The sequence below is a fragment of the Pseudomyrmex gracilis genome, unplaced genomic scaffold (assembly GCF_002006095.1).
Source record: "Pseudomyrmex gracilis isolate BER0280 unplaced genomic scaffold, ASM200609v1 scaffold_70, whole genome shotgun sequence".
Classification (NCBI taxonomy): domain Eukaryota; kingdom Metazoa; phylum Arthropoda; class Insecta; order Hymenoptera; family Formicidae; genus Pseudomyrmex; species Pseudomyrmex gracilis.
The window spans coordinates 519,457-542,168 of record NW_018020654.1 but is presented as its reverse complement, the minus strand read 5'-3'; the positions used below and the strand labels follow the sequence as shown (position 1 = coordinate 542,168).

Here is a 22,712-nt window from a genome sequence, read left to right as displayed (position 1 = left end):
GCGTGCGTTCGGTGTTCGTCGATGAAACTTGGGTTAGACTTTCCCCCGATTATAATGCCAATTCCCGAAGTAACTCGCACTTCGTGTCGAGAGATCAGATTCATTTCGCGAAAAAGATAATAATCTCCGACGCGATCTTCTTCTTCCCCAATGAGAAGAAGAAGAAGAAGAAGAAACGTTCGAGAGTTCAAGCAAAGTCGCTAATATCGGCTCGCGAAAAAGTCAAACCAACGATTATGAGGCACGAATACTCCAATGAATCGAACGCGCACTGACCGAATATTTTTGAGAAGAAATGCTTTTGTGTGACAGAACAAACTATTTACACAAAAAAAAAGTTATAAACTGATATTTAAAATTGCGCCTTAAAATTTGTTTAACTTATACGTATCTAATAATAATTTATTATTTGACAAATATCCGGCCGTCGGTTACTACTGCACGTCGTTTACTTCGTTTCTCGATAAATTTACTTCTAGCGCGAAACAATCTTTGTCGCGAATCGCGCGAAACTTTGCGAGCGAGTTGCAGTCTCTTAGTTTTCTCGGGGACCGACGCGCGGAGAAACTCGCGGCACAAACATGAGCAACGAATCTCTCTCGAACGAAACTCGAAATTGTTCCGACCGGAAAGTCCCCGAGCTAATCGCGCACTTCCAACTGCGCCTTCGTCGAAACGTTAACAATGCTCGCATATAGAACGTCTCGCGCAGCGGTTCGATGCTACATATATATTTCTATATGTATTTATATATATATATATATACATATATACAAAATACATATACGACATCATATTGTACACGTACATGCGTAGCGAGTTACTCTGGTTGCGTTCGCAACAGGTTCTCTCTCCTCAAACGTTTCCAAGTTTCCCTCGGTTTCCGCGGGACATAGCGCGCGCGCCATAAAACCGCCGACAAAGCCGGATATAATTAGATTCACCGTCATAAATCGATAGATCGTCCTTCTGTAACTCAATTCCGTGTTATAATGTTATTTCGACAGTATACGAATACACAGAGACGTGTAATTTTTCCCCTCCCCCAATCCCCGTAATTTCTCTTGACGGGGTTAAAACAAAACAAAAACATAATTTGCGAAAATACAGAGACTTTGTTTCAGGTACTTTATTGTGCGCGCTCTTCTTTCTGAGAAAATTCATACATTTCCATATTTCACATTGACTCTTCGTTACTAAACTTTAATTGGGAAAAAAAAACGTACTTGTTGCGCACTTTTCTTTTGTAATCCTTTAGGGAAAGGAAAAAACGCGATTTTCCGTGCGCTACGTCAATAAAAATATCCGAACGAAAGAGTACTTTTCACTCTCTCTCTCTCTCTCTCTCTCTCTGCGTGCTGCGAGAAAATTGTTATTCTGAAAAAACAAGTTTAGAGAAGCGAACGTTTTTCTTCTTTGGTAATGAGCATTATTCACGTGTTTCTCTCTCTCTCTCTCTTTCTCTCTCTCTCTCTCTCTCCGAACGCGTGTTTGTTTCAAAACGCATTGACCATGTCGAAATAACTTGGAAAAACTCGTGCAATCGCGGAAGCGACTCGGAAACACAGCACACAGAGTGCAACGAGACAAAACTAAGGGGAACTTTCAACTTACACCGATCTCTCTGTATCCGAGAAAAGTTTCGCGGTCGTTCGTTCTTCTTCGGGCGAGAGAGAGAGAGAGAGAGAAAGAGATATTTGTAAACAAAAAAAAACGCGTTGATGATTACAGACTAGTTAAGCTCCCGATCGAGTTCAAAGCGAACGACACAAACGCACCGACCTTTTATATCGCGCGTTTTCACATGGAGATTAGAAATTCGAATACAAAGTTACATGGCAATTAAGTTCGATTTGATGGATTTTCCAATGACCCGGCGATTATTAGCAATTAATTTTCAATTATCTGCGGCTTCAATTATGCGCGTTGTGTTAACCCTCTCGCAATATATACACGCATGCCCATCCCCGCCTCTATCACCGTCGAATTTGATCGAATGGAACGCATTAGCGACGCATCGAATTAATTATATAATATACATATATATGTAATATATATATATATATATATATATATATATATATATATATATATATATTGTTAACTTTGGTTTTACAACACAATGTTAATACAACTCTCCTTCCGCAATCTCATCTTCTTTTCGGTTAAATTCGCCACGACGGGAAAACTAAACGGCGGCCGCCGCCGAAATAGATTGTTTTCCTTGTTTCGCGCGAAACTATGGCGCGGCATACAAACACCGACGCAATCTGCTCGCTAACGACGTCGACGTGCATCGAGATCCGTACTTAATTAATCCTTGGATGGTGAAGAGGAAGGTGGGGACGGGGGCGGATTGTGCGCGAGCGCGAAGGCGCGAGAAATCAAAGGATAGAACGCGCGCGCTTGTACCGCGAAACTTGTTTATTGAATTGCTACGTCGTACTGCGGTTAAATGCGAGGGGGATGTTTAAACTCGCGGAAGTGAATTAAGAGTATCGAGTAACCCGCGCGAAAGTTTCCGAGTTTCAAGAAATTAGCAAAGTTCGAGGCGGTACGAGATGAGGGGGGAGGGGGCCAGATATGCGCGCGGAACAGAACAGGTTCCGCGAAGGCGCAGTTGGCGGTTCGATGCCTTCAAATAAGGTTCGCGTCCAAATAAAATTCTCCTATTACCGCGCGCGCTCTCTCTCTCTCTCTCTTTCTTTCTCTCTCGGGCCCCGAACTTGAGCAAACGTAATATTTTTCATCGCGCAATATCGAACGCGTATATCTTCGGCGAAGAGAAACACCTCTCTCGCCGAGTTCCTGGCGTTTTCACACCGTACGTCGTCGGCGCGAAACAAAAACAACTAGTCGAGGGACGGAGCAAGAAAACGAATTTGCATTTTGCATTTTGATGTTTTCGTCGTGCGGGCGCGTGTTACGTCCCCCGTCGCGCACGCACGTGTCATTCAAGGTCCGGACGAAACGCTGTCATTCAACGACTGTTACATCGACGGCTAGAAAGAGAGTGGGGGGGGGGAAATCAAATCCATTGAGCGCGATCGACTGTGTCTGAAAAATCGGCTCTCCGCAACAACGTTCAAGTTTCACTAGCGCTGATGACATTTTACACTCGGGGATTTTGCACGAGCTTTCAATCAAAACAACCTCGATGAATGGAATTTCCGCTCGTAAGTGACGAGACAAAAAAAAAACAAAAAAAAAACAAAAAAAGAAACGTCGCGTTTAATCCTCCATTATTTCGATACAGTGGGATATTAGAATTTATATTGTAGCTCACATACATACGTTGTATACGTTGTCTCGTACAAAAACGTACTTTGTGTTACACTTTTTTGAATTGCAAAATAAAACCTTATGTGTTCTATATACACACATATGTGCCGAATAGTAGTTTCACATGTCGTTTATATTCGCGGTTTATAGCGCGATACATCGCGTGTGTCACATATGGGGAGAGGATGTATTTCGGGGGTCGGGAAATCACGAAATGTATCCGTCGAAAACGTTGAGAAACGGTGAAAAATGCGAGGGAGCAGCACCGATTGAGGAATCAAAAAAGAGAGAGAGAGAAAAAAAGATAGTCTTGACTGCTTCTTAAAGCGCGCGCTTTAAGCCATCCGCGCGCTCTTGAGCCAAACGTCATATCTATTTACATTTGAGCCAGTGGATATGTCAAAAAAGTGTCGTCCGATATCCCTTCAATTTCGCTCGCGCGCGCGAAGAGCCTTTCAGATACACACAACTCCTCGCTTTTTCTCCCCTTATCCTCGTCTTCGGATAATCTTGTCGCGTTTCTCGGCTTGAATCCGATTTCGAATGTTTCGCCGCTACTTAGAGGGTGAGACTTTATCGACAGCCACGGGAGAAGGAACGAGATGTGTTTTTCTGAAAATATATCGGAGTCTGCGGATTCTCGATCGCGTGACGTGCGGCGAGGTGCTTTGTGTCAATAATTACGCGATCGATAGAAAAACGCGGAGAAAAGGAGGTGTTTGGAAAAAAAAAAAAAACGGATACGTGAGACGAGTTTATCGACGAGAGCGCAAATAGACAAGTTTATCGACGAGATATCAATTTCGACTAGTTCGATATATACCTCGGATATCTGATACGAATGCATCGTCGAGTATTGCAGTTGATCGCGACCTAACTCGGTCTCGCGATTTTAAATCAAAATCGCGAAACTCTCTCTTTCTCTCTCTCTCTCTCTCTCACACACACACACACACAGACACCGCGCGCGCATAAAAAGCGCTCCGCGTGTTCGATTCGCCGTTTGAAAGCGCTCCGGCGACCCGTTTCTATATTTCATACTGATTTACACCGAACGAAAAGCGCGATAAAAAAACCAACGACAAGTGTGTGTAGCGCGGCAATGCAAGATCAGCGTTATCAATCGCGCCGGACGGGTTTAATGAGATTCGCGCGATATGTTTACCCTGTTCGTGCGTACGTGTTTTTGCGCGCCGCTCTTACATCGATCGATGTGCGCAATTGTCACTTCGAGCTTTTCTTCACTCTCCGAGAGTTTTTTTTTTTTTGCGACATATCGACCGGTAAGTTCGACGCGCGCGTATTTCAGCGTTCGACCGAATATCGCGTAAATTTTAACGCGCTATTCCAGCGTTGAAAAAAAAAAAAAAAAAAAAAACGCAATCCGACGTGAAGCGGAATAAACTCCGCTGAACGTATCCGAGTTTTGCGCGCGCGCGCGCGCGTCGCATTTGATAAATTAATTCGGGAGGGACATCGCGGGACACAAAACAAAAAAAGGATACCGTTCGGCGAGAGACAAGCGATCGGATTTTAACGGATGTGATATCGCGCGAGAGAATTCTCTTTTTTTTTTTTTTTTTTTTTGCGAGAAAGGGGCGAGAAAACTCCGGCCGCGCAAGTGGCCCTTTCCCTCCTCGCCTCTTCCCTCCGATTCACATGTCGTGTACTATTTCGAACGCGCGCGTATTACGGCGGTTGTTCATACACGCGACGAGAGAATATAAAATGCGCGGCCGTCGGACAAAAAGCAAAAGCGTGTAGCGCGGAAATGCGTGCCGTAAAATACGCATTAAAAAAAAAAAAAAAAAAAAAAGAAAGAGAGAAAGAAAAAAAGAAAGTGTAGGTATTTGCGCGCGCGCAACGAAAAAACCTATCTCGCGAAAAATAATCGTTTTCTGCAAACCGGAGGATCGGATAAGATTCCTCTTTATACGAATAGAAATGGCTCCGGCACGGATATATACAGACACGACAGAAAGACGATAAAAGTCGATACCAGATTACCCTACCCATAAAAGTTCGAAGGCGCATTACGCGGCGCATTTCGAAAGGCGCGTTCCCTCTCTCGGATACAATGCGCATATATATATATATATGTGCATTTGCATAATTATAGATTTAGGAGGAACCTATAATGCGATTTCGTTAATGTTCAGATATATATTTATTCCGTGGGAAGCGCGCACTCCCTTCCGATTACTTCGGAAAGAAACACGAGAGAGAGCGCGCGCGTTTCTCACCAACACAAAACTATCCGCCAAAGGGCCTTTTTACGCTGACTGCACTTAATTACGTTAAAAATAAGTTCGGCCGGAGTAATTAATTTTAGATTCGCGTAAAAGTTTAATCACAAAGTTTCGGCCGGCATCCTCGCCCCCATCACCGAAGTGTGCGCGGGACGAGTATTCGAAAAGTATCTTTTTAAGGGGGGCGCCTGTAAAGGCAGAAGAGAGAAGCGACGAGTGAGTTTAAAGATATGGTGGAGTGGATGCCAGCACCTTAATCTTTTCCCCGGGAAAAGTTTCCCTCGTCGCAAATCTTCCCGGGCGAGCGAGTGCGCGGAGCGAGCAAGCGAGCGAGCGAGCGAACTAGCGAGCGCGTTGTGTCCTCCCTCGGGGAGTACAGAAACGAGCGTGTAAATCACGAGACATTCGACTTTTTAAACAGAGTAGATTACGTTTTCCGCTTTGAAGGGACAGAATTGCCGTATTTCACGGGAACGCGCGCGCGCGCGCGCACTTTGCGACGGGCAAATATTTGTGATTCGGGATCGATAGTTGCGCAAAATATAAAAACGGCGGGAGGGAGGAGGGGAAGAAGGGGAAGGGGCGTTAGATACTCCCAGATGCATCATTAATTATTTCTGGGAGTGTCGCGAAGGATTCGGGTAAAAAGAATACAAGAAAAAAAAATAAATAAATAACAGAGAAAAAAACCAAAGTAATACGCGCGGGAGTTCGGGCGGCGTGTATCTGAAATTGAAAGATTGCGCCGGCGGAACTCATAATTCCGACACGCCGGTTATTGATACGGCGGATGCCTCGATATATCAGAAAAATGCCGTATATATATACATATATATATATATATATATATATATAGAAATCCGGCGCGCGGAATAGATAGGATAGGCGGAAATAAATTCTCATACGTCCGGACGCGGGATTAAGCGACGGGAAAAATTTACGTACGTCGCGTCGCTATGCGCTTTTGGTAAATCAAGATTCTCCTCCCCACGTACGCTTATATAGACACGTCTTGTAGCCGCGAAGGAAAAGGCTATTTGTTTCCTCCCCAGAAGAGGAACAAAAGTCGAGCGTCGGCTCGTTATCGCGCGCGATAGCGTTTGTACGCGACGTAACGAGGCAAGTAGATGGACGTTCTCGTGCGATTTCTGACGCGTCAAATTCACACGCTTCAAACCGTCGTCGTCAAAATTTATACGAGTTGCCGAGTTGCTATCTCGTCCGCGTCTTACTCGCTCCGCGCGCGATTTCCATTTGTTTCCGAATTTGAACAGAGATGAGGAGAGATTTTTCGTGCGACAAGTGCGAGAAGTGTCGCATCGATGCCGTTTAAGTAAACAATTCGGCGCGAACACTGTCGCGCGCGATAATGAGCCGAGGCGTAATACGTTCGTCTTCCAAAAGACGAAAACTTTTGAGTCGACGACAACGAAAATACGATACTACTGTCTCACGTTTGCGCGACGTTATTTTGGATATCTACTTACAAGTTGTTCCACGTACGTCCGATATGCTATTATCGTCGCTGCAGCGACGAGAGGATGATGCGCGCGTAGCGGGTACGTGTCTCGAGAAGCTACTTTTCTATTTTCAAAGTGATTTCACGAGATACAAAAAAAAAAAAAAGAGACGTTGTATTTATAAGATCACATCTCTCGATCTGTACATCTCTCGAACCGTCAGAGAGTTAACGAGTTAGGTGACGACAATTTTGTCTCGCAAAATCAGCTAGAGAGAGCCGGAGAGAGACAAAGCGAGTTACCGGCAAAGCGAATTACCGGTGAATTACCTTTGCGCTTACAAAGCAAAATCAATTACGCCGGTGATATATCAGCGTGTTCGTACAGCGGGGGGTACGATCACGTGAGCTATACGTAATAAAGGAAAGTCCTCATTTACGTCTGCTATTACGACGACGACGACGACGACGACGACGACGGGGAGCAAAGTAAGTAACTTGTCACATTTTGAAACACATCTTAACTTTATGAGAGAAGGCGCGCCAAAGGAGAGACGCGCAGCGACGGCAGCGTGTGGCGAACAATTAAAGGAAAAGCTGAAGAGAATCGCATGCAAGAGAGCAAGAGCTCATCGCGGAGCCATCGCGTCACAATACATTATGGAAGTTGAAACGGAGAAGCGGGGAAGTAAAACGGGGATACTAAAATCCGCGAGAAGACAAAGGGTTACTCGGAGGATTTCTCAATTACCGAAATGGAATGTGTGACGAACGGACGTAACGAGGAGCGAAAACAGAACAGGCACACGCGCGCGCGCGCGCGCGGCTCAGTCGTCGACGACGACGACGCGCGACGGGTGACGGCGAAGTGACAAGCAGCCCGACGGGATTTTAAGCTCGAGACGTCACGGGAGTCTAAGCGAAACGGTTTTAGAGAGGCTACTGCCTGCCGTCCCGCAGGATAACCTCTTCCGGGTTTCTCCTTATTAACTGACCCGAACGCGATACAAACACACACACACACACACACACACGTCCGGGAATGGCGGTTTATTAACATGCGGTTAGGCGATTGAGGGGAATTTAATGAGAGATATACGCGCGCGCGCGCGGAATATTTTATACACACGTGCATGAAAAATGCATGGAGACGCGCCAACCGGAGAAACGTTCAACCGCTTCTTTCCATTAACTCGCGTTCGCGTGACCGAGTCTTACATATCGGGGAATCTCCTAGAGGAAGGAATTAGACGGGTCCTGGTGTAGACATGGAGGGCTTACCGTTGGAGCACGAGAGCATCTGATAGGGGGCGACCACCTGTCTCGTATTTCAACTTCTTCCCAGCTCGCTCAACGCTCTCTCTCTCTCTCTTTCTCTTTTCCCGTTTCCGCATTATGTTCGCCTCTCACCACTTCGCCACGAAAATCCTACATTTCCAAACGCGCACTTCTCTTCTCTCGAAAATACGTTCTTCTCCGTATATATCGAAGCGCACTCGCGCAATCTCCAGGAAACAGACAACCTCATTATCGTATTTACGCTTCATTTTTGATAAGAGGAAAACAAAATCACAACGACGAAGAGAGGAAGAGAAAGCGGGATTAATGCGTCAGCTAATAATAAGACGACGGGGGTAGTAATGAGAAAATTAATTTGAACGTTACTCTTGAAGATGAGCTTTAATTCGCAGGTCGGTGGCTCCTTCAAACGCGTTTCGCTAAACTCTTCCGAGACGCGAAATTAATCTTGAGATTACTCTCGAGAGCGCGCGAGCTCTCGGCCCTCGCGCGAATATATACGCACACATGCGCGCGCGCGCGCACGACCCTGTGTGTGATGTAAGTCGCGCGATATAAAAGACCGTCTCTTTCACGGAGGAGAGATACGGGCCGTTAACTTTCGCAAAGAGAGATTTTCCGATTTCCACTCCGATGTTAAAAATAAAATAAAACAAACACACAGAGACGATTCTTCCGACCGCAGAAAGAACGATAATTGTTATACGCGTTTCCGATAAAGCAGCCCGTTCGCTCCGTTCGGGAGCGAATACCTACGGAATTGCTGTCGCGATGTAACCCAAATCAGTCTGTGATTGTTGCGTTGTCGAAACGACAGCAAGGGGAATCGAGGCGCGCGCGGAGAAGAAGAGACAAAAACGAATCGCGTTGCACAGAACCGAAACATCACGTCCGGTCCTCACATCGGAACCGGAAAATTGTGTCGCGCGCGAGAAACATACTCGAACCAATTTTTTCCTCTCCCCTCTTCGCTATTCTCTCTCTTTTTTTTTTTCCTCTGTTATCTCGCGCCCCCAAAATACACACACGTATATATATGTACATGTACATATATATTACACATGTACGACCTCACTCCTCCGGTGCCGCTCGCTCGCGCGCGCGCGGTTTCAAAAACGAAAATGTATGTACCGATCGGAGGGCCCGGCTGTTTGTTCGTGACTGCGCAAACGAGATTTTTTTGCGGAAACTGAGAGAAAAATTGCAATCGAGATTTGTGGAGCGTTTCGATTGACGGACTTGGGGCGTATCCCTTTTTATTTCGAGCAAAACCGGCTATATTCCGGGCTGGAGATCTATAGCAACGTGAAACGATCTCTTGATCGTTACGCTCGCGGGAATATTCGTCAGAATGACTTCGGCTATTCCTGTATTAACTCCCGTTCCCTCCCTTCGATGGGACTTGCGAGAGGGATTAAATCCCGCGATTATTTCCAGCCCCGTAACGGGTCAATTCGTTGAGAACACGCGGTTTCCCGGATTTTCTCGATGAATTATTTGTTTTACTTATTTAACGGAGGGATTTGATGTAAACAAGAAAAGAAAGATCCAAGACGAAAGAAAAATATGATATTGAAAATTAACATATCGCAAAATAAATAGAATATTAAAAAATAAAGAGAAAAATAAAGAGAAAAACCGAGGTAGAAAAACAAAAATTGAATCAAATTCTCACAATAGAAAGAAAGATGTTCGATTTTCGCGCCAATGGACAACGATGTGACGTGAAAAAGTTATTTTTAAATAAAAATTTAGGATCTTGATATATTATCGGAAAGTTTTTAATCTCATATTGAGAAAAATTACATTTAAAAAAATTGAGTGCGCATATCTTCGAATTAATTGAATGAAAATTGACGACTTTGTGTACACGCACAACTTTCTTTTTTTCTACATATTTAACGTAAATACAGCTTCGATCAGTCAGTCGGGGGATTAGTCAATCAATCTCTCTCTCTCTCTCGTATATCGCAAAATCAACTTGAAACAAATGTTTTTTCTGAACGCTCGAGTACACGTGCTTTACATTTGCGCGCAATTTTCTCAAGAAAAAACAACAAACAACCGATACAACGGAAAAAAATTCGCGCCAATAAAGTTTCCGATAAATTTCCGTCGCGAGCTGCGAGCGTATACGTCATACACACACATACGTAGTAAACATGTAAGAACAGATCCTCGATTGCGATGGAGAGGAGAAATAACAGGATGTCCAATTTACATGCAAAGCGACAAGAATGCGCCGGAGATAACGGTAATTGTCCTTTATTTTACGCGCTTCTCGCACGTTGACATTATCGAGCCCCGCGCATAATTGGACATTCAAATAAACCGTAATTACCGTATAACTTGCGCAATACAATAAAATTCTCTATGCGCGTTCATATATACCCGCACGACGCGTAATTACAACGGTGCTCGATTTGTCCACGCACCTCTTTCCCCTTCTCTCCATCCCCTCTTCGCGAGACTGCCGTTTACGTAATATTTGAAAAAAACAAAAAGTGACACACCCTTATTTGCCAAATCCGATTACGACTCTCGTCCGGGTTCGGTCCGCAGCTGCTAATCAGCGCGGTCATATAAACGTTCGTTTTTTATCAATGTAATTAGAGAGCGGGCAGAGCGTCGCGCGAGAGCTCCAAACGGAGAGATTTCCAGCATCCGGAACCATAATAATAATAATAATAATAATATCGTAATGTTTTGCTTCTCCTTTTTCGGTGCGCGCATTTCATCGTTATTATTTTGCATTTTGTACAAATGCGCACCGTTGTCGGAAAGCGCAACCGGGTATAGCTAATTAACGTTTCGCGTTACGTCCCACGCGCGTAACATGGCACATTATATAATTATTCTCATCTTCAACTATAAATTTATTATCGAGTGAGCGAGAGAGAGAGAGAGAGAGAGACAGAGAGGGTATATTATTTTAATCACATTAAAAAACTAGGTCTCGCGTTCACACACTAGAGCAATGCACTCCCGTCCGTCTCTTTCTACCGTTCGATGCTCGACTTTTGATTGCGAGTTTTTCATGCATGCGTTATTCCCGTCTCGCGCGCAATAATTCGCACCGTACATAACATATATATAAATTTTAATACTCACATATATATTTTCTACAAGCATAGAATATAACAGCATCGACCCATTACGAATTGATTGTTATTTTCGCAAAGTGCATTTAACGATAAAATGTTAATAGATAATTCAGATAGTGCATTGCGTAAAAATACGCTTTTCTATAAAAAAAAAAAAAAGTTTCTTTGTTGACACCGCACAAGACGAAGATGTCGACGAGAGAAGACATCATCACGTGTGCGTCTCTCAGTATATATTAATACACCGAGTAATTATGTGCTTCTCTCACTCTCGACGCTGAGTTAAAAAAAAAAAAAAAGAAAAAAAAAAGAAAAAAAAATCGATCGAGCGGCAAGGGTGGCGCACGATGCGCGCTGACGGAAATAGATCTGGCAGTTCTGCTTTACGCCAGTTCCGCCGTCGTGTTCCAGCGGTTGCAAAATTCATACCCGGCCGACGGCGTCGAAGTTTTCTTAATAACGGAATCCTGAATTCCGGCTGTTTCTCGAAGTAGGTCGTGCTCCGCGCGATTTCCTAGGTCGTATCTCCATTTCCTGCGCTCGCGCCGACTCTCCCGCGCGCGCACCCGTGTCGTATCTATCCCGACCCTGCCTGCCGTCGTCGTCGTCGTCGTCGTCGTCGTCGTCGTCGTCGTATCGGAGTTTCTCCTCGGGGACATAATTTCAAAATAGAGAGCTGTGTGTGTCTTTAATGCCGGAACGACGTTCTCGGAGTTTTAATTAAGACGATCGATAACGCGCGAAGCGGCGTTTTCTTTGATTTCACAACTCAACTTCTCTCCGCTAATGTGGTCGTTAAATACATATCGAATTTCCGGCGCGCGCACGAGAGAGGATCCATAAAAATCCACATGGTCTGACGTTGCGAAAAGCTCTCTGTAAATTGTACATCGCAACCATATGTTATTTATACGTTATTTTAAATTCTATACGCGCGTTTACGGGGTTTAGGGGGAGGCGACAGAGGTTGCAACGTTGTCTAACGTTGTAGTTTTCGAGCGTAAGAAGAAGAAGAACGCTATCGAAAACTTTTACTCGATTAATTATGTAATATTAAACGTCCTCTTCAAATTACACACCGTGAGAGCGTAATGTAATCAGTCGCTTGTTTAATAACGTTTATTAGCTCAAGTAATTACATATTATTACATTTAATAGACTGCGCGACTTAATTGCGAGTCATGTAAACAACATTCTCTGTTAATTCATCACGCGCGAATTGAATTCTCGTTTTCGCGTGTACGTGTGTGTTTACTCGGTACAACAACAACAAAAAAAAATAATAATAATAATAAAAATTAACGATTTTCGTAACGCGCAACGCATATGGTTGTTTACGGGGGAGGATCCATGATATTGAAAATGATATTGTAAGAAAATGTTATTAAACACTCTGTTTGTTTGATTTTTCTTTTGTCTTTTTTTTTTTTGTTTTGTTTACAATCGGATCGCACGTTTTGAGACGTTTCCATTAGCGACGCAATAATACTTAAAATGCGATAGTGAATTAAATGGAGATGTCAAATACAGAGAGAGCGCGCGCTTTCTCGCATGTAACATTCGCCGTTTCTATGCAATAACCGATCAATATGTGCGCTGTTTCTCTTCGGTTTTTTTTTTTTTTTTTTTTTTTTTTTTTTTTTTTTTTTTTTTTTTTTTNTACAATATATAAACTGTTTTTCATCAGCGGTAACTCGAAATTGTAAAATGCACATTTTTCGACCGTTTGCTCGCTCGTTCGTGTTCGAAATGGATTGACAAAATATGACCGAATAATTTTCTAAATAATCACGATTTCATGAAACACGTCAAGTTTGATGTAACAATACGAGATGGGCGGCGGATACAAAAATTGATGTATTAATTAATTAAAATATCTCGGAGAGAGGGAAAAAAACGAGAGAGAGAGAGAGAGAGAAATATGTGCGCGCCTTATATCGGTCACGGATAAAACATGCGGAAAAAAAACAGATGAAAAATGAGGTCTCCCCGCGAGATATACGCCATACGCTGGTGCGCCTTATTCCGGCAAAAAAGTGCATGTAACCACGAGGAATGACTTCTTGCCCGGGGAAAGGTTAAATGGCGAAGAGTCGAACGATCTCATTGAGAGAGCGAGAGGACGAGAGAGAAAGAAAGAGAGAGAGAGAGAAAAAGAGAGAGAGAGAGAGAGAAAAAGAGAAAGAGACAGAGAGATAAAGAGAGGCAGAGGATAGGAGCGAAGAGGTGGATTACTGTTTCGGGTTTTTTTCCTTTTCACGCGAAAGTTGACCTTACGCTTTTAAAACGGTTCGTTGATTCTCTCGGTTGGATTTTCATTTAATTTAAACGACAGAGAGCGCGATATTTTTCAGTGCCGCCGGTTTCGTGTTTCTTCTCAACGATGTCTCCTCCCCCGCTCTCACACTTCTTCTCCCCGAGGGCCCGCGACACGCTAACGAGCGTGTTTGAAATTTTGACAAATTTCACGCTAGTATTTTGCTCGCGAGCCCGAACTAACAATGTAAACGTCGTTACTCGTCCGTCCCGCGCATTAACGGTTTTAATGCGCGCGGGAAAAGTCGTTTCCATTACATTTTACGAATGCGCGCGCTGACGTGTGCGTGCGTGTGAGCCGGGGGCGATATATATTCAGGTACGTACCGCGTAAACGTTTGTTACCTCAAACTTATTATTACAGTTAGCATACACTCCCCCGATGTTATCCATTAACGTAATGTTGCGCGATACGTGTACAATCGCGTGTATCAACGTGCAACTAACATGGGGGGGAGGGACGGGGCAGCTAATTCAGCCGCGGGGGCTGAAACGATAAAGCGATCCGCCTTGTAAGAGCAAATGCGACTATAACGGAGAGCGAAAAAGGGGGAAAAAACGGGAAAGAAGGAGGAAACGAGAAAAGAGGGAGAGCTTAGCTCGCTCGCTTTCACCAATGAGACCGTCGAAAAACTGATGGCTCGCGCGATAGACACTCGTCCGATGACCCGTCAAAAATTGACTTTCACGCTTTGCCACGTGTTCGGTTACGCGTTTCGCGCATACGTCACATAGCTTTGGTATATTCGCGCATATATGTGCGTGCACGCGCGATTCGAACAAAAAACCACGCGCGAAATCGGCGCCGGAGGGTGAGAGAGAGAGAGAGAGAGAGAGAGAGAGATCGTCGGTTCGTCAAAAATCAAATGCAGCTCGCTTGTTTGATAAACGGGGTGTCGCGGATCGAAAACGATCTTCCCGCGGCGACCGCGAAATTCTCTACTTTACGGGCGGAACCTAACGACTTCGGTCGCGGTTTAAGAGCTATACGTCGCGCAATTAATTCCTCTAAGTTCCCCCTCCGGGCAAGCAAATCGATGCAAATCCTTGAACAAAATCCCTTACGTCGCGCGGCCCGCGCTTCGTATAATAACTCGGTCCAACATCGGATTTGCCTATCCAAACTCCTATTAAAAGCGCGGCCTCCTCATCCTCCCCCTTGCACGGGACGACCCGTGTCGATAATTTAGATCATCTCTCGACAACGAGGAGAAATCAAATCGAGAGAAAGAGAGAGAGAGAGAGAAGAGAGAGAAAGAGAGAGAGAGAGAGAATCCACTTCCCTTTCTCTCATTCGAAATTCATGCAATATTACGAATACATACATACACACAACCTGGACTGGTTAATTAAAAAACAATTTCCGCGTAGCATGAGAGCCAATAAAAGCAGACCGCAGATGTGGGTGCGTGAATATTTATACATGTGATTGCTTCTATAATGGTTTATTTCAAACGGTTCTCAGATATATATATATATATATATATATATATATATATATGTTTATATAGATATATATATATATATATATACACTTACGTATACGCTTTATGAATCCTTCGCAAGTTGCAGCAAAATCAAACAAAAAAAGACTATATATGTAATATTCTCTCGGTGCAATTTTTCGGCGAAAAGGTGCAGCAAAGCGCGCGCGGACGGGTTGAATTTTTGAAAATCAAGCCAGCGTGTCGGAAAACAGGCCATTAGTAATGCAACGCATCGCTTTGCAACTTCGAACTGCTGCTGGCGTAGTCTGTCTCGTGATATGGAACATCTCGAATATCAGACGTTCGCGATACGGGCGCTTGCGATTCGATACATGTACACATTACCCAGTTGAGACCAGTATCGTTCGTGACGTATGTACGTACATATCGCGACTCGATGTTATTTTAATTATTTCGATTTTGGAGATATATTTGTTTGTTTTTTTTTTTTTTTTCACAGTTTTTGATACACCGAAAAAAAACACACACACATTATAATCGCGCGGACACTTTCGTCGAGAGTGACGTCGCCGGACGCGGCGGACTAATTCGTTTGTGAGAATTGAGAGTAAACAATTTTTTTACAAATTAAACAAATTTCTCCTGTCGGTGGAGTTGTCGCGATTAACGTCTCAGCGATTAACAGGAAAATCGCAACGCAAGATGAAAGACCCGGGGAGTGCGAATTTCCCTACGATAACGCCTCCGCACGTACACATTTGTCACGTGGTCGGTGCGCGATTTAGAGGAGAATGTACGCGGTTGAAAAAGTTCCGCGCGCGCTCCCGAGCATTGTGAGAGAGTTCTCAGCTCGTATCTCCGGGAAATTTCTTTTTCGAAAACTCCGAGAGGTCGCAACCGAAAGAGAGAAAAGGACAACGAGAAAGAGAGAAAGTAAGTGGGAGCGATGAAGCGGACGAAACGAGGTTTACTCCCGATGAAACGAGGAGAGCCTCCTCCTCGTGTACGCGTCGTCCTCCCTTTCTCTCTGTCAAAACAGCTTTTCTTCCGCGAAACACGCGAGTCAGCAAAGAAAGAGAGAGAGAGAGAGAGAGAGAGAGAGAGAGAGAGAGAGAGAGAGAGAGAGAGGAAAGGGAATGGCAGAGTGAGAATCCGAGCGAGTAAACGGCAATAAAATTCATCCCGAATGCCTTTCGCGCGAAATCTCGTTCTATTTCCGTTTGTTGTGTCAGAAATTGGCGCAAACGTGTAGAGGGAGAAACATCCGTTCTCGAAATGCGCCGTGTGTCGGACAGCACGCGCGTGTAAATCACCTCGTCGAAATTCTTCAGTCCGTCGTGTGTGTGTGTGTGTGTGTACACACACTTGACTTTTGTCGCCGACAAAATTTATTTCGCGAGAACTTCTTACGTTTTTTACTGCAACAACAAATGGACGAGCGCAGACATGTATAAATATAAACAAAGAAAAGATCTACGAGCTCGAATACAAGCTTCGTATCGCGGCGCGCGAGTTTTTCCCGCAGATTCGAACATAAATTGGTACGTAAGCGCTACTCGAGCGTGTGTGTGTGTGTGTGTGTGTGTGTATGCGTGAGTGTGTGAAGAGACCGCGCGTGCAACCTTGAAGGAGAGGTCTCTCTTGATGAGAAGAAGAAGAGATAGTTTACCTTGATGAAACGCGGTACGCGCGACGCCGTGCGCGACGCCGTCGAAGCCGACGAATATGAGAAGCGGTGCAAGCGCGGCGAACATCGGGACCGTCCTGGTACGCGCGACATTCGCGCGGGCCTGCTGCGGCGGCGGCGGCGGCGGCAGCGGCGGCGACGGCGGCGGTGGTGTCATTCCTAACTTCGGCGACGCACTCGCGCGATCTCCGATCGCTCGGGCCTCGCTCCTCTTCTCTCTTTCCCCGGGTGCAATGTCCTATATCACCCGCGATCGCTCTTCCCTCGCGATTGGTCCACGATTAGCGCACCTGGTGTCGCCTGGAGCGCCTTCTGCGCGCCTGGCACGTGCTCCTCGCAGCTCCCGGCCGAGCGTCTCCGCTCATCTCCGTGCGTTGATGCGCGGAGCGCGTGATATCACCCCGTGATATCCAACGACGGCACTGTCGCGGAGCGTGACACGACGGTCGAGCGGCGAGGCACGCATCGGCAAAGGGCTCAAGGTCACGAACGCGCCGTTGCCGCGATAAAGGTAGAAATCCGCAAAAGGGCACCTCCGTAGATTAAAGTGAGAAAGAGATAAATAGACAGACAGACAGAGAGAGAGAGAGAGAGAGAGAGAGAGAAAGAGAGAGCGGATCCACCACGCGAGCTCTTCGCGCGATCCCTTCTCTCGAGGCCCCGGTCCTGGTCTCTCAGTCCCGGGCCGTAGACTGCTGCCTGGAAACCCTCGGCGTACGGAGTACGCTCGTGTGCCTCGTTCTCCTCCTCCTCCTGTTCCGCCACCACCCCCGTCGCCGAGCAACCCTGACTCCGCGTCCCGTCCCGCAACTCGCCGCCGATAAACTTCCTACGGGCACCCTCTGATACTCTCTCTTTCTCTCCCTCCTTCTCCCTTTCTCTCTCTTTCTCTCTCTATCCTTCTCCTCATCCCCTCGCCCCTCTTCGTTGTGCAGCCCGCACCAGGAACATCTAGCAGCGCCTGCGCCATCGTCATCCGTGCCCCTGATGCCCGGGCACTGCCGCTGCCACTGCTGCTGCCTCCGCTTCTACCGCTTCCTCGCTACCTTGGCGAATCTCTCTTCCGTCTGTCTCCCTCGCGCTTTCCGCAACGGCTGTTCCCGTCTTCCTCATTCGGTAGCCCTTTCCGAGGCAAGACCCTCTACGCAGCACGTAGAGCAAGCACCAGCTCCCGCGCGGACTCACCTCCCGCGCGCTTCTTCCGTCTTTCTTTTTCGCTCTCCCGACAGTACTCTCGTCGTCCCCTTCATACACCGAATTTCAATTTTTTTTCCCGCCGCCTTGCCCTCCCACCCTTCACCCGTTATGCACGATCTTATCTCCTCGTTTCGATGCCGACTGCGATCGCTAACGATGCCCGGCGAATCCGATATCACATTGATGAGGAGGGAATTAAAAATGATCTGCGCGCGGGTCGGGTGTTTAGCCCGGTACAATCGTCATTAGGGGAATGGCTGGGTTTACCCGTAGCTGCCCGAGAACGTCGAGGCCGCCCACCTGCCGAGCATCTCCGCTTCCGCCCGGGGAGAGCGAGAGCGACAGAGAGACCGCTTAATTTTAGATATTGTTCCCTCGGAATTGCGAGTTACACGATAGCCACGCGACACCAAGCGCGTACACTCGCGCGAACGACACTTTCGGTAGATTAAGCGCTACCCAATTCATTTTATTTTCTACGTGTTGATCGCTCCGAGAGAGAGAGAGAGAGAAAGAGAGAGACAGAGCGTCTTCCGGAAAAATGACTCCCACGACGCGCGGAGTTCCAACGCGATTAATAAAAAAAAAAAAAAAAAAACGACTTTGTATTTGCACACGGACACACACTATTCAGCAAGACATAAATCCCCGCGCGATAGATATGTTACTGTTTTTAGAATACGAAACGTGAACTATATATCTTTGTACCACGTCCTCCTCTTCGCGAGAGAGAATAAACTTTTTAAACCGAGGTAAGAACGCGCGAGAACCCGCGCGGAGAAACGACGTGCGTTCGTTTGCAAAATTTGTTTGTTGGCGAATATTTATGACACGATATTGCTGCGCAATTATGCCACGACGAATTTTTTTTTGTCAGAAACCGAATCCGAACGGCGCGTAAACAACAAAAATAACTCCGCGGATGCGTTGTTAATTGGTCGAAACGTTTTTGCGATTGTTGTTAATAAAATATTTTGTTAAAAAAGCCTCGTAGAGTTACGCGTTTGTTTGGGAATACGTTTTTGCAAAACAGAGATTCTTCCGACTGTCAAAAATTGCAATATTGTCGATACCAGCGTCGAATATTATTGTGTTCCGTGTAATCCCTTATCGTTCCGTACGACCTCCCGGGATTATCCGGCCTGATCCGGCGGCGGTGGCTTGTCCGCGGCAACTTGAAGTCGCGAGACCCGTTGCGAGAACTATAGGGTCGCGCGCGCACTTCAAGGAGATCACGACCTACTAGCGACGACCTACACCGAACCGCTGCTGTTCACGAGAGGTTCACAGCCGCGTACGGGGAGGGAGGGAAGGGGTGGTGGCCGAGAGACAGATCTGAGCTGACGCCATGAGAATAGCGGGAGGCGGAATTTAGAATGACGGAAGTGATTGTCCCGAAATTACGAGGTAGGATCTCGCCGTCGGGAGGAGCAGCGTCGTTAGCAGACTCGAAAGATCGCGCTGCACGAACGTGTTGCACGGGCACAAAAAAAAAAAAAAAAAAAAAAAACCGAAGGAAAAAATCAGAGAGGGAGTAATTGAGATTCGGAGATTTCCCGGATCAAATCCCGCGAACACAAATCACGGTGTGTCGAATTGTCAATATTTGTCGCGTCCGCTTTATCTCTCGCGCGAGGAGGACAGATTCGTGCGTACATTTCCAAAAATCTCGACAGGCCGACGCGCGCGCAACGACGATATTGATTTTGTTTATACAGAGACGCCCGTTATTTTGTATTTTGTACATCGCCGAATCGCAACGGCGTCATCGATATCAACAGGCGAATTTTCCTTTTCCGTCGCGGATATGTTCTCTTAGAGAGAGAGAGAGAGAGCGCAATCCCGAAAAGAGACGCGAGCGTTCGCGCGTAATATTTTGATCGCGCGCGAAAGTATCGCGAATTAACCGCAACCTCGAAGCTTCCGTGTGTTCCGACGATTAATCGGCGCGGTGTAACGTAACTTTGACTAATCGCAGTCAGGTGTGACTCCGTGTACCGCGCATTATTACTCACGAATAAACGCGATTCGGTAGCGCGCATGTCGTCGATACCGCTCAACGTTATATTAATAACGTATATTAATAATCGGATCTATTAGAGAAACGTACGCGGCGCCAACACGAGTGCGCCAGCACGAAATGACGATTGCGTATTGTTTCGCACGCACCCTCGCCGAAATTTTGAAAACCATCTATTGGTGCTTTGTGATACACAACTCGCGGACGCAACACACTGCGATGTAAATATCACAAGCATCACACTGGTCGAATATTTATTAAGGAAATAATTGTAACAAAATATTTATATATATAATATAAAATATTTTCATATATATAATATTTGTTTATATAATATTTATACAACACTATAATATAAAAAAAAAATATTATATACATATATATATGAATATATATATGTAGAGTTATAGAAAATATTTACAAATTACTTAAAATTGTTATTGAGACAATTGTTGCAATTATTATTCAATTCAATTTTTAAACACACGTGACTGAAGTAAAGTCACGTGACTTTAGTTACGTTTTATTTTATCTTGTCTTCCCAGTCACACGCACACACACGTGACTTTTCTGTAGTCACGTTTTTAAAGACGCGTGACTAAAGGAAAGTCACGTGACTTTAGTGTTCTTCCACTTTTTCTTCTCTCTATTTTTTGAACATGATTTTCATACGTTATTTCTGACATTTCTCATATGTGTATTATATGGACCGCGACTTCGTTACGCGTGAACTTGGTGCGAGGCACTACCGCGTGCCTCTTGATTCGTTGATTATCATTTACATATTTATTAATTATTCCGTCAATGTAAATGTGCGAGATCGTTGGGATCAAGTTACCTCACATTCAAAACACTTAAGTCGCAACTTCTGCGCTTTACACACAAACGAGATTCGTATCAATTCCGAACGATCGGTGTTAATGAGTTCTGTTATACAATGAAGAGGAGCTTCCGCTAAGATGACTGAGAGAGAATTAAGACCGGTTAGCGATTGTTCCGAAATTACGACGAACCAGTCGTTAAATCCTACTTGCGTGGGGGATCATCCTTCCCGCTGATTAACTTTTAATGATCTTAGCATAAGCTCCTTCAGATAAGAGAGGTATCACACACTCCGCGCGCGTGCCCCCCCCCTCCCCGCTCTCCGAATTTACAACAATTCCCGCAATTCCTTGATTATCAGTATTTATACGTACGTTAATTTATTAACGCGCATATCGTAAAACGCGCGCAGAACAAGCTGATAAATAAGCCGGAAAATAAGCTGATAAACGAGATTAAAGCATCGTGTGTTTTTATGATTTACGCTTGTTAGCGCACCGGCGCGAATCGCGCGAATAGGTCGGAGAGGAACATCACGTGACTCGAAATAAATGAGCGCGGTCGAAAGGTCGAATGGAAAACGTTAACAAGCTTACGGGGGATAAACATAATAAACCTGTTACATTAGACAAACGCCACGCGAAAGTAAAATCATATCCCCGTTCCGCGAATATCGCGCGTAGGTACGTAAACCGAAAAACTTTTCGAGTATAAAACTTTCTCTTCCTTGATACTTTATACAGTATATCTCGCGGATATTTCTTTTAAAGATTAAAAAGTGAGAGATCAAATGTGTGTTTTATCACGAGGGAAAAGTAAGTTTCGGTCACACGTGTGTGGGTGAGTGTGCGGGTGTGCGCGGATGTGATAAACGCTTCTGTCGTATTTCTGGCAGTAACGTGTTTGCGCGGCGCCACTCGCCCGATTGTACATTTGAACGATATTTCGGGCATATAATTAACAGATGAAGCTGTCGCAACGTGCGAAAGCAATTAATCGCAGGCGTCACGCATTTTCCTCCACCACGCGGGAGAGAGCGGCGCAGGTTGATTAACCCTGTTTTGCGTCGAAGCAAAAACTCGTATCGTGTTTCTAACCGTAATTATTGTACACGACGTGACGATACAATTTTTGCGAGGAAACAGATACACAAAAAAAAACAAAAAAAAAAAAAACAAAAAAAAACAAAAAAACAAAATATTTAATCCCGTATCGTTCCGCAATCAAAGAACGTTCATTACGCTCATTTCGTACGCGAAAATGAATCGATATATGATAAATATAAACAAAATATCGCATTACAAAAATATCACGTTGCAAAAATATCGCATTACAAAAATGTACTTACAGGTATCAGGCGTATAAAATATCATAGTTTATACATTATTGTTGTTGTATTAATATATTTCGTACAAATCTCTCATTTTGCGATCAATGGCGAATCGTTCGCGGATAAAATGAGAGATATCGGAGTTGATAAAATATTCGTTCGTTTTCAATTTGTCTAGAAAATACCCATGTAGGAATTGCCGACAGACTTCCAATAATACTACTAGGCCAACAATGGCCCAACCTTTATAGCCGATACTCGATATTGACAATTGGTCCAGTATTGTCCCATTTTTGTATTTTATAACAGCCCAATATTGGCCCGATTGTTCACAAGTGTTCGGCATTCATATTGGGCCAGTATTGGCAAGAAGACAGGACCAATATTGGCCCGTTTGTTCACCAGTGTTCGGCATTCATATTGGGCCAGTATTGGCAAGAAGTCAGGACCAATATCGGGCCAGTACTGGCAAGAAGTCAGGACCAATATCGGGCCAGTA

At 45.1% G+C, this 22,712-nt stretch overlaps 1 protein-coding gene across 1 annotated transcript in view; it reads right to left on the bottom strand.

Moving 5' to 3' along the window:
* Positions 1–17,001, bottom strand: part of LOC109854591 (lachesin-like) — a 29,680-nt gene extending 12,679 nt beyond the window's left edge. The window contains exon 1 of the mRNA XM_020427831.1: positions 16,827–17,001. Coding sequence (XP_020283420.1) covers positions 16,827–17,001 — 175 coding nt within the window. The remainder of the gene's footprint in view (positions 1–16,826) is intronic.
* Positions 17,002–22,712: the final 5,711 nt, after the last annotated feature.